General features: G+C 56.0%; 1 protein-coding gene across 9 annotated transcripts in view; it reads left to right on the top strand.

Moving 5' to 3' along the window:
* Positions 1-12,791, top strand: part of ATP2B2 (ATPase plasma membrane Ca2+ transporting 2) — a 376,005-nt gene that overhangs the window by 296,052 nt on the left and 67,162 nt on the right. For all 9 annotated transcript variants that reach the window (XM_025272341.3, XM_044933835.2, XM_006077475.4 and 6 more), the window contains one exon: positions 852-977. In XM_025272341.3, the coding sequence (XP_025128126.1) occupies positions 852-977 (126 nt within the window). The remainder of the gene's footprint in view (positions 1-851; positions 978-12,791) is intronic.

The raw sequence follows: 12,791 nt of genomic DNA, 5'->3' as shown, positions 1-12,791 counted from the left end.
GGCTCATTTCTGGAGGAGGTAGGATTCCAGAATGTATTTAAACCAAAAAATGGCAAATGCATGACACATGTACCACCACTCTCCAAACGGCTACCCTTAGCAGACATTACTAATCAATCTCAGCTCAAAGCTGAGATAACATCATCAGATGACTTCTCAGCCCAGCACTCCAAGGACCACTAACACTCAGAGTGGGTTGATGAAGCGAAATCCCTTTCCCTTCTCTGATTTGGCTGTTGGTGGATGGTTGTTGTGCTAGAGAAGGTGTTATAGGGAGTGGACACGAATGAGCAAACATTCCAAGCCCATGATGCTGCCATGGAGAAAGTGAGCGGGCTGGTGCCAAAGGGGATTTAGCTGAGATATGTCCTAGGTAAGTAGAGGTAAGAGAAGGGGGAAAGGTTGGAGGACCCCTTCTCACCAGCCGTATTATCCTCCGATAATATTCCTGTCTTGGGGTCTATTCAGCCTAGTCAAGACAGGCCCTTCCCAAAGAATTTCCCCAAACCATAGTTGAGGCCAGAGAAGAATGAGTCATTGAGAAAACTGGGCCCCAAATCCATGCCATGCCAAGAGAAGCACCTTAGAAACTGAAGGACATGCCCATTTGAGTTCAGATAGAGGCAGGGCCCGACCTCAGCTCTCCAGGCCCCCTGCCCTTCACCCGGGCCCCAGGCTTCAGCTGCCCATTGGCCTGTGATGGACGCCACCTTGGTTCCTGCACCCTGGGAGCACCAGGCAGCCTGTTCCAGAAGGCGACTCCTCCTTGCAATCATGCTTGAAGGGAATATTCCAGCCTCTCCAGCCCCTGAGACCCTGCTGACAGCTCCCCTTGCCCTTCCTCCCACCAGGCGACCTCCTCCCTGCCGACGGCCTCTTCATCCAGGGCAACGACCTCAAGATCGATGAGAGCTCCCTGACAGGGGAGTCTGACCAGGTGCGCAAGTCGGTGGACAAGGACCCCATGCTGTTGTCAGGTGAGCTGCGGCCCGCCACGGGTCACTCCCGTCGCCGCTTCCCGCCCCCGTTCCCCGGGGGCACCCGTGGCCCTTGATGAGGCTGGAGGGTCTCAGAGCCTTTGGTCTTTGGCTCCAAATCTCTGGCCAGCTCAGCCCCAATCAAGGACTCCCTTCTTTTCCCCAGAACACATACACTAAGTCTACTGTGTTCTCAGTACTTCTCCAGGCCCTGGGGTGAGCCCAGTGAATAAAACTGATGATGAACTCCTGCCCTCCCCGCCACCATGGAACTTACCTTCTAGCGAATTGGTTTTCTGAAAGTTGAACATGGAAGTCTATTCCCATTAGGGACAAGAAAGAACCAGTCTGGTGACCATTGTTTTAGAGGCATACTGTGTGCCAGGCACTGGTCTGGGGGCTGGGACCTAAGACAGATGAGGCCCCGGCCTTGAGGAGCTTGTGGTATCGTTAGGAGTCAGACAATATGAAAATTCCAGAGAGTAATAGATATACTCTTGAGAGTCCCTCGGACAGCAAGGATATCCAACCAGTCAATCCTAAAGGAAATCAACCCTGAATAGTCATTGGAAGGACTGATGCTGACGCTCCAATACTTTGGCCACCTGATGTGAAGAGCCGATTCATTGGAAAAGACCCTGATGCTGGGAAAGATTGAGGGCAGAAGAAGAAGGAGATGACAGAGGATGAGATAGTTGGATGGCATCACCAACTCAGTGACATCACTTTGAGCAAACTCTGGGAGATAGTGAAGGACAGGGAAGCCTGGCGTGCTGCAGTACATGGAGTAGCAGAGAGTCAGACATGACTGATCAACTGAATAACAGCAACGATAGATACTTGATGAAAATAAAGCAGGACAATGGAGTGCAGCTGGCTGGGGAGGTCGAGGAGGCCTGTAAGCTGAGGTGTGAATGATGACACAGAGCTGGTCTTTCAACGTCCAGAGGATGAGTATACCGGCAGCAGGAATGGGAAGTGCAGAGGCCCTGAGGCAGGACTGGGAGCAAGATGGAGGGGTCAGATGTCAGGCCTGGTGTGCCATGCTCAGGAGTTCATAAATGTTCTGAGTGTGATAAGTGCTCTCTAGAATCAGCAGTAAGCTGATCCCGTTTACATTTTTAAGACCTTGGTCTGACTGCTGCAGCGGGGGTGGCAGGAGAGGAGGGGTGACGCTGCAGAGCTGAGGCGCCAGTCAGGTGAAATACCTTCTCCGAACAGGACACCAAAAAGGCATTCCTGTCCAGCAGTGCTCAGCGCACATCGTCGGAGCAGCTGCTCTGAGCCAGGCTGAGCAGTGAGATACCTCCCTCCCTGACCCCACGATGATCCAGACTCACCCTCCAACCCTTGGAAGCCTCCAACCTGAGTAAGCAGGAGCAGGGGGGGCAGGGAGTAGACTTGCAAACAGCTAAGTCCATAGAAGAGGAGTGAGGAAGGTGTGAGAAAACCAAGGCAACAGAACCATCTAGAAGAGGTAGAATTGAGCGGGGTTTTAAAGAATCAGTAGGAGCCCACCAAGCAGAATTGTGGAGAAAGGGTCCTCCTAGCAGAGGCATAGCGGTCTAAAGGAGGGTGGAATTTCCTAGAAATATTACAAAGAGAAAGAGGAGCATGTCTACAGGGTATGATGGTGAAAAGAACTGAGAATCAGGTCTGGGGCATTTATTTAATCAAGGACTTATTCAATTATTCACTTATTGAGCACCTACTGTGTGCCAGTGGTTCATGGAACAAGCAAGGTGCCTGCCCTCCTGAAGCTTAGAATCTGGTAAAACAGACTGACAAGAAAGGAACAAACAAGCAGATATGTACCACAGTTTCGGATAGGGATAAGTCAGGTGAAGACATTACATCATTGTAGTGAGAAAGAGACCCTGAGGAAAGGGATGGGAATCTTAGTTGATCAGGGAAAAGCGTGTGTGAAGAGGTTGCATTTGAGCTAAAGGCAGAGCAGTGAGAGAAAGAGCATTCCAGAAAGAGGGACAGTAAGTGCAAAGGGCCGGGGGTCTGGCCGAGTGATCATGGAAAGCCATGAATGCCCTCTGGGAACTCAGAGCCACGTGGGAGCTCAGTAAATGGTCATCGCCCTGTGGCCTTGGTTCTGACCTCTGAGCTGAAGTGATTGTCAGAGAGGCAGTTACCCTTGAGAAAAGTGACTCGGTGGGTTATGAGGCTCAGTGCAAGTCGAGGGGAGGTGCTGGGCCTGAGTGGATGGGAGATGAAGGTTCCAGACAGTTTGGAGGAGAAGAGAGGTAGTTCCCTGGCAGGAGGCTGGGGAGAGAAAATGTTCAGGATCACTGACCTGAATGAAACATCACCATGCAGCCATGAGGGTGGGCACAGATGTGGAAAAGAGCAATAGGGTAGAGGTGGATGGGAAGTCGGCTGGCCAGCCCAAGTAGGGTCAGCCACTCTAGTCTCCATCTATCCACCTGGAGGGAAGTCAAGACAAATGGAGGAGACCCTGGGCCTCTGGGTGTCAGGAAACAGGAGCCAGGGTCTCCTGTGATGTCTTTTGTGGGCAGAACAGAGAGGGTGTGCCGAGGCCAGGGGATCTCGGTCGGTTTGTGCTGACGCTTGCGTTGCTGGCAATCTGGTGGGAGGTTTCTAGCAGGCTTCCCTGGAGCTCTGTCCTGTTGCAGTACAGAAAGTGTGCCCATCAAGTTTGCAGAGCCCACACACCCAGGGAGGGTCAGGACCCATGAAAGGTGGCCAGAGTGCAGGGCAAACTAGACTCGAGAAAATGCAATGGACTCTGAGCTGCAGCCGACACCCTGAAATTCGAGGGGGAGGGGGGCGGTGGCTCAGCCCAAGCTCCGGGGGAAAGACGGTGAGAGAGGGGCATAGTCAGCCCGATGGAAAGCAAGCTGATTGGAGAGAGAATTCTGTGGCAGTCAGAACCATTCTAGGAACAAAAGAGGCTGCCTGTGTGGTGATGAGTTCCCCACCACTGATTGTATGTAAGTAGGGCCTGGACAGACTGGGGGTGGGGTGGCTGTAGAGGAGGCCGGAGCACTGAGCAGACACTGCCTTCAATGCCCCTCCCTGTGGTGAGAGTCACAGATTCAGTACACCCGTCCTCACCCGCACCTCTGCTACAGACCCTCCTTGCTTCCTTTCCTCTGCCCGGCCTCTACTGGGGCCGTTTGCTCCTCCCAGGTGGCCCTTTTCCTTCCTCATTGCACATTTAACTCCTGCCCATCTGCTCAGCGCCACCTCCTCCACGAAGTCTTCCCAGACCACCCTTTGGCCTGCACCCCAGCACCGCCTGGGACCCTTGTGTTGGCCTGCGACATCACACAACACTCGGCCATTCAGGCACAGGCTGTCATGCTGATTGAGTTTTGTGCTGCACAGAGCATCTCAGATAAACAGCGAGACTATCCACAGTCCCGCCACCCAAACAAATCTAACAGGTCTCACATTTATGGGCCCTTCCATCCTTGGCTGGTCCAAGTGGGTGGGAGCCCAGGCCTGAGGCTGCCAGGAGGTCCGCCCAGCTCCACCCCGGGCCCTGCACTCCTTAGGGTTCAGGCAGTGTGTATGAGAGTGAAGAGGGAGGCTGCACTGTGTAGTAGAAAGAGCAGAGTTCAGCCAGGCTGAGCCAGATCTGGGCTCTGGAGTGAACTCACTGTGTGGCCTTGGGCACGTCGCTTCACTTCTCTGAGCCTCGGTTTACCTGTGAGGACAATAGCGATATCCTGGTGTGTGACGTAGGTGAGGCCCCTACCTAGCGTGGTGCAGCCAGAGGGATGCCCATGGTGGGCTGGGTCCCTTCCCTGCTCCTCCCAAGGAGCCTGGACTTGGGAGTGACATAGGCCTGGGTTCAAATCCCGACTCTGCCCTTCATTGGCTGGGAGACCCTGGACAAGCTTCTTTCTGAGCCTGTGTTCCCTCACTTGTAAAATGGGAGAACAACTCAGCTTATATGTCCTTTTCCCACCTCTTCCTTCATCTTGAATGTGTCACTGTTCCCCATCTCTGGGCTGGCCCTGTCTCTCCATCATGTAACCCCTCCCCACCTACAGCCTGCATGAGCCTGCCTTCTCCAGGGAGTCCCCCTGGATTGCTGTCTTCCCCAGTGCTCTCAACTCTGCATAACTGTCATTTGGGCACTCTTTCTTTTTGGGGGGGGTGGAATATGACTAGATTTCTCATACCCTTCCCCTGTGCTAGAGGCTTTGCTGGGCCTTCTGATCAGATGACCCTCAGAAAATACAGACAGACCAGCCTGGGGGCACCTGCAGGGTCCTTATGGTAGTTGAGAAACCACCCCCACCCCCCACACACACACACATCGCATCGAGCACATTGGCTCAGCCTGCTGCTGCTGCTGCCGCTAAGTCACTTCAGTCGTGTCCGACTCTGTGCGACCCCATAGACGGCAGCCCACCAGGCTCCTCTGTCTCTTGGATTCTCCAGGCAAGAACACTGGAGTGGATTACCATTTCCTTCTCCAATGCATGCATGCATGCTAAGTCACTTCAGTCATGTCCGACTCTGTGCAACCCCATGGATAGCAGCCCACCAGGCTCCTCTGTCCACGGGACTCTCTGGGCAAGAATACTGGAGTGGGTTGCCATTTCCTCCTCCTGGCTCAGCCTTGAGGAAGGCAAATAATGCTTGGTTCTGGGTCCAGTGGCCCAGCCTGTGACCCTGGCCAAGTTGCTTTGTCTCTGAGCCTCCAGGTCCATGTCTGTGTAGCCACCGGGCCCCCCCACATCTGCCTACGCACAGGGCTGTTTTGGGGACCACATGCCTAAACCAGTGGGACTATCCTTTGTGAATGGTGTGCTTGTGAGACGCTGTGTGATGTGGATCAAACACAGAGGCAGAATCCCCCAGTTCCTGCTCTGCATCAGCTCCCGCTATGACCTCAGCCCCCTGGGCCCTCAGTCTCCCCGTCTGACAAATGGGAGCAGACCAGCCTTCAGGAAGATTCAGCTGTCTCTCTAGCACTCAGGGCACAAAGGAAATCCTAAAGCCCTGAGCACAGACAGGAGGACGCAGGCCTGTGTCTGCAGTGTCTTCTACCTGGGCAGAGGAGACGAGCAGGAATCTCAGGGCGATCCTCTGTCCACGGGGCCGGGCAGGGGTGGTGGTGGGCAACAAACCCAGTGTCACCTTCTCCCCCTGCCGCCCGCCCACATGCCACCAGTGTGGCTGTGATGTCCACTCTGCAAGGGGACCCAGAGGTTCAGACACTTCACGTACAACTGGTTAAGATGTTGGGGAAAATTTTCAATTCTTTAAAAGTCTGTGTGGGTCAGACAGCATGCGAATGGGCCCTGGAGTGCAGGGGCCCATGAACTCAGCCTATTTTTTTTTTCTAGTTTTGTATTTTAAAATAATTTCAAACTTTCAGAAAAGTTGCAGGAGTAGCATAATTAATGCCTGCATGCCCTCCCTCTGATAAAATTGCTATGGCCTTCCGCTGCCCTCGCTCTCAGGAGCCATACGCTCTCCTTGTCAGGACCCCTTCCTCCTTCAGGCGTGTCTCCCAAGAAAAGGTATTTTCATGAGTAACCACAGCACAACTGTCAACTCAGGAAGCACGCCCGACACACCACCCTCGTTCACATGTACCACCAGTCCCCACAGCATCCCCCAGGCTGGGGCCCGGCGCACATGCCCTGCGGCATTTAGACATCCAGCTTCTTCAGACTCCCTTAACACCGGGCAGATCTGCAGCCTTTCCTGGAAAGCCAGTGGTTTTTAGCCCTTCTGGGTCATGAACCCCCATGAAAGCAGTGATCCCTCCTATTAGAAATAAATGCTCAGACTTGCCTCTTTGCACCCTGGCTTCCCACGTGGCGCTAGAGGTCAAGAACCCACCTGCCAGTGTAAGAGATGTAAGAGGTGCAGGTTCAGTCTCTGGGTAGGGAAGATCCCCTTTAGAAGGAAATGGGAACCCGCTCCAGTATCCTTCCCCAGGAAAATCCCATGGACTGAAGAGCCTGGTGGGCTACAGTCCATGGGGTCACAAAGAGTCAGAAAGGACTGATGAACACACCCACACACACACACACAGTGAATGCCACAGGAAACCAAAGACTAGGCAGAGACCAGCACGCTGTCCTCAAAAGCCATGGGGCCCACCCCCAGAAGACCCTTGGCTCAGCCCCCTGCAGGACCCCCCCCCCCTTACCCCTGGAACCTGAGCCCGAACGGCACGAGGTAACCCAGGACCTCGACAACCCTCTGGGGCCCGCTGCCCACCCTGCCCGCCAAGCGCAAGGCCAGGCACGGGGAGCCGGACCTGCTGCCACTGCCGCCGCCGCCGGGGAGCCTAGGACGACACCGTGACCGCGGGGAGGCCCTGTCTGCCACTCGGCCCGTGCTCTCTCCATTACACTACCCTGCCTCTTCTCCACGAGAGGCAGCGGGGTGTAGTGGATAGAGCACGGGTTCAAGTCCCAGCTCACCTCTCACAGCTGTGTGACCCTGGGCCATCGCTCAACCTCTCTGAGCCAGGGAGGCCGCAGGTGGGCGGAGGGGCCGGGGCTGGTACTCGCACCGAGGCCTGCCTCACTGGGTTGCTGTGAGGGGGACGGGCTCGTGGGTGCTGCAACGCTCTGCTGACTTGGAGTGCTCGTGGGTGTGCGTTATGGCTCTTGTTAACCGCGTCGGCAACAGTAAGGAAGACAGCACCGCGTCTGGGCCGGGGACCGCATGGGCTTGGCCTGGTGCTCTGCTGGAGGCAGGTGATAACTCCCGGACAGGGCCTCCATCCTTCTTCATGTCTCTACTATCAGGAAAAGGCCTCTGAGACGGCCCGGCCTCTCCACTCTCCCTGTCCGGAGAGAGGCTTCAGAAGTCAAAGCCTGGAGGGTGAGGAGCTCTGTGCCGCGTGTGCTGTGCAGCCTCTCAGCCATTTGACCTCTCTGTGCTCAGAAGCTTCATTTCATAAAGCCAGGCTTCACTAGGCCTGCCCGCAGGGCCTCGGTGCACCCCACTTGTCATCGCCAGAGCCTGTGCCCTGAGATGCCATCTGGACCAGGTCTGGGGCAAGTCTGAGGCAGAGGTGGGCTTTGAGACTGCAGTCGGGTAGGTTCTGGCCCACACTCTGCTGCCAGCTCAGAGGCGGCAGGAATCACCTCCAGGAGGGCGAGATAAAGGTTCAGGTGGGGGGCCTGGACAGGCCATCCTGTTGGCTGGAGCCTACAGAGTTCCCGGGGTCCAAGCTCCTTTCTGACTCATGGATGGACGGACAGACAGGTGCTGACACGGCTCCCCCTGACTCACCTGCCTCCCTTTCACTCCTCGGGGCCGTGTCCCCAAAGAGCCCTGCCTCGGATTTTGTGCACATGCCCCCCTCCCCCACCGCCCCCAGCAAGAGGGAGAGAATAGGAGCTGGAGCCTCCCAGCTGCCCGAGCAATGTGCTTTGAAATGCAGGTGACGATGGTGACCTCACTGGGGTCCATGGCCACCGAGAGGGAAGAGCGGGCCACAGAGTGCGAGGCACGGATGGACCCTGTGTGCATATTGGTTCTCTTCTTCCCTCCCCCAGCACACCTCCAGTGGCTCCCCAGTGAACCCCGAACAGACACCCAACCCTGCAGCCCTCCTCCGCTCAGGCCGCCACTCTGTTCATGAGCCCTGAGCTTCAGCCCAGCTGATCCGTGGCTGTCTCCTGCCTTTGCCTGAGCGGGGCCCCAGCCCTCCCTGCTCCCACTGGTCTAGGGGCCTTTGGGTCTCTGTTGTCTTGTATTGTTGCTCATCTGTGTCCCTGTCTGCTCCCCCAACTACACTGTGAGCTGGTGGAGGACAGGGACCACCGGGAGCCCCTTGGCACAGAGCGGGACCCCACCACACCCGTCCGTCGTGTGAACAAGCACAGCCCGGACAGGGAGCGACTCGTGGTCAGTCTGTCCGCTCAGCCTCTGCCCGCCCCTCCAGAGTCCCCGAGATGCTGCCTTTAATAGAGGCTACCCTCCCCCAGCCGGGAGGGACCCTCATCTCCGGGAGACCTGGGTTCCCAGACTTCACTGCCTAAAGGCGATGACTGAAGCCAGACCTCTAACAGTGGACAAAACTGAGGTCCACCAAGGAGAAGGCTGGCCTCAGGTCGCTCAGCAAACCAGAAGCAGACCACAGACTGATTCCCAGGGCCCTCCCTCCTCAGCCCAGGGCCCTCTCCATCGACCATCCCCTAGGCAGTGTATTCTGAGGGGCTCCTTGGGGACTTAGAGGAGGTGGGGACCACAGGATGGTGTCCAGAGGACCGTGGACATGGGAGCTTGGTGCACAGCCTAGTCAGGATGCCCCTCCCTAAAAGGGTCTCTGTCCACACCCACAGACCTGTGGCTTATATGCCCCTGGTTCTACTGTTGGAGCTTCGGCCCTTGGGCTTAAACCTCGTCCCCTGCAGGGGATCCTGGAGCTGGGTGGCCTGGTCCACTCGGTTCTTCCTCTGGCAGGAAGGGGCCGCCAGGCTCTGAGGTCCTCGTAGGGGAGGGGGGTGGGCAGTCCAGGGAGCTGTGGGGAGGAGGGCTGGGCTGGATGAATTTGACCCTTTGTAAAACCATGAAGATGGCTTATGGAAGGGGTGTGGATCTTCCATTATAAATGTAACACGTGCCCACCAAGAAAAATACAGAAAATGAGGCAGCAGTGACAACAGAGCTGTGGGAGGCAGAGAGGACGTGCACCCAGACCCTGCCCCCAGGGGCTCAGGGGCCAGGAGGCAGCCCTGGGGAAACTGCCGGCAGAGGAGACCAGAGCAGAGGCGACATCCTCCTGTGGGGGTCCAGGAAGTCACCTGAGAGGAGAGGCGTTTGTCCTGAGCCTCGAAGAGGAGGTTTTGGACAAGAAGTGGAAGAAGGGCATTCAGGCGGTGATAACTGTGTGAGCAGAGATGGGCGTGGGGCTGGGGTTGGCGGCGGGACGGAAGGGCCACTCCCAGTGCTGCTCCCAGGGAGAGGGCTCGTGGCTGGAGTCAGTGGTCCGGGGCTCGGAGAAGGTTGAGAGCTGACCCAAGGGTTGCTAATGAAGGCGTCTGGACTTTGGGGAGCTGTGGAGGGTGCCTGAGCTGGGGGACAGTAGTCAGAGCTGAGGCTGGGCGTGCTGCTGAGGTGTGGAGGGAGGGGGTACCAGCGGGGGAGGTGATGCCCCCGACGCCTCTGGCCCCTCCAATGCGGAGGCCTGGAGGACCCCCGGGGCTCCTCGGTGCTGGGTGGGAGGTGTGCCGGCCCTTCTCCCCCACCTCCCCGTGTCCCCGTGTCCCCATGTCCGGAGGCCACCTCTCTGGCTTCCTCTTCCTCCCCCCTCCTCCCGGCCTCCTGTTGCAGAGCTGCCAGCTCCCTGCTGAGCTGGGAGTGATTAGATCAGAAGGTGATTTGGGGTCTGATTATCTTGGGTGGAAATTGGCCCCCTGTGTCTTTTTCCATCCCGCCCAGGGCCGGGGGGGGGGGGGTGTTGGGGAGCGGCTTCTCTGTCGACACCCAGGCCGAGCCAGCTTTTCACGAACGTGTTTGGGACCAGCGTGTGGCCTTGTTTCTGAGGAAGTGCAGCATCTGACCAACCCGGCAGGGGGCTCTGTCCCTCACCAGCCAGGGACCCTGGACGGGCCACTCCTCCCAGAGCCCCGGGTTTCTCCTCTGCCAGCTGAGGGCCGGCGTGAGAGCTGACGAGATGATTGCACGTGAAGGGTCAGGGTTAAGGCTGGGGTTAAGATCGGGGTGAGGGCACGAGGCCTGGCGGGGAGTAGGTGTCCTGCGGAAGGTCGTGCTGATTCCGTCCCTGCCGTCTACGCCCTGTGAGTGCGCTGAAGTGTGTTCACCCCTCACCTTTAAAGATCTGCAGTGACCTCACACCACCCACAGGTGACCTCTCTGTGCCTTAGTTCCTCATCTAATATCGCTGATACGTAATAGTCCATCCTGCAAGCCCCCACACAGGCTGAGCCCGCGCTTGAGAAAGCTTTTTGTCAGCAAGTCACTGTAGTTCCCAAAGCCCTGTAATTGGGCTCAGGTTGTACTTGTGCCCCTCGTGAGGAGAGTGAGCTCCGGGGTCCGCCTGTGATGGGAAGACACCAGGTCTGGGCCTTCCAGCCTGGAGTCAGTGTTCGAGCGCTTTCTGTGGTCCCCACTGTTCCCTGCCTGGGGATGGGTGCGGAGCCTGGGGATGGGCGCAGAGCCTGGGGATGAGCGCAGAGCCTGGGGATGGGCGCAGAGCCTGGGGATGGGCATGGAGCCTGGGGATGGGCATGGAGCCAGCCGCACAGGGCATCACCTGAGAGCCTGGATTCTGGTACGGCTTGCTAGGCTCCAGGCTGTCTCTGGGAGCCTTCATGACTACGTTTGCCCTTCATGGATGGACAGACCAACCTTTACCACCTCAGAGGAACTTACTGGAGGATATCTGTCTGTCTGTAAAGCACTTTAAGATCCTGACATCCTAGAGGCCAAATGGCTGGAGCACCACAAACGCGCACACACACACACGCAACCAGGCATGTGTGCAAACATGTACACACACAGACACCATCTCAAAACACGGCTCAGGTCCTAGGAGGAAACGGAAAGGAGTGGACAAAACCTCTTGAAACGTGAAAATAGATTCCTTGCTTTAAGGAAAGTGCTTTCTGCCTTGACTTAGAACCTGTTGACTCTTATTTTACATCCAATCCTAATGAGTCTGTCCACCTAGACTTCAAGTCTGAAGCAAATTGAGAGAACCAGGAGAAGGCCTTTAGTGACAAGTGACCCTGAAAACAGGAAGAAACGACCATTGATCATAAGTGGAAACAAGGAAAATCTGAAAACAGCAGAAGGAGTTTGAGAAAGAAGTATTCAGGGGTGTTTGGTGTCTGGGTTTGGTGGTCATAGCTGCCTGTCTGATAGACCAGATATAATTCTTCCTGTGCAGCCTGGGGATGGCTGGAGACCCTACACCTCGCAGGACTGGATTCTTGCCTCTCTGCTGGAGGAGGAGCTATGTGCTCGTATAGAGGATTTTCTAGCCAGAGCAGTAAAAAGGAAAAATCACAAAAAGACAAGCACTTGACAGGCCAAACTTCACTTCCCTAGGTTCTTTACTAAGCGGAGTGCCCACTTGTCAAGAAGAAGTTGACAACAAAGCCCCAAAGATAAGTAAAAGTGGAGCTACTCTGCTCAAAGGCCTCCCTCGCTCCTCCCCCACAGCTCCCCTCAGCCCCTGGAAGAATTCCAGGACCCTTTGGAACCCAGTTTGAAAAATCTAAAATCCTCGGAAGGGAGTTTGTAACTTTTCTTGTACCGTGGACTCCTGGGAAGGTCCGGGATCATCATCAGTTCAGTTCAGTCGCTCAGTCGTGTCCGACTCTTTGCGACCCCATGAATCGCAGCACGCCAGGCCTCCCTGTCCATCACAAACTCCCGGAGTTCACTCAGACTCATGTCCATTGAGTCAGTGATGCCATCCAGCCATCTCATCCTCTGTCGTCCCCTTCTCCTCCTGCCCTCAATCCCTCCCAGCATCAGAGTCTTTTCCAATGAGTCAACTCTTCACATGAGGTGGCCAAAGTACTGGAGTTTCAGCTTCAGCATCATTCCTTCCAAAGAAATCCCAGGGCTGATCTCCTTCAGAATGGACTGGTTGGAACTCCTTGAAGTCCAAGGGACTCTCAAGAGTCTTCTCCAACACCACAGTTCAGAAGCATCAATTCTTTGGCGCTCAGCCTTCTTCACAGTCCAACTCTCAATCCGTACATGACCACAGGAAAAACCATAGCCTTGACTAGACGAACCTTTGTTGGCAAAGTAATGTCTCTGCTTTTGAATATGCTATCTAGGTTGGTCATAACTTTCCTTCCAAGGAGTAAGCATCTT

The sequence above is a fragment of the Bubalus bubalis genome, chromosome 21 (genome assembly GCF_019923935.1).
Source record: "Bubalus bubalis isolate 160015118507 breed Murrah chromosome 21, NDDB_SH_1, whole genome shotgun sequence".
Classification (NCBI taxonomy): domain Eukaryota; kingdom Metazoa; phylum Chordata; class Mammalia; order Artiodactyla; family Bovidae; genus Bubalus; species Bubalus bubalis.
This window is presented reverse-complemented; position numbering and strand designations above follow the sequence as displayed.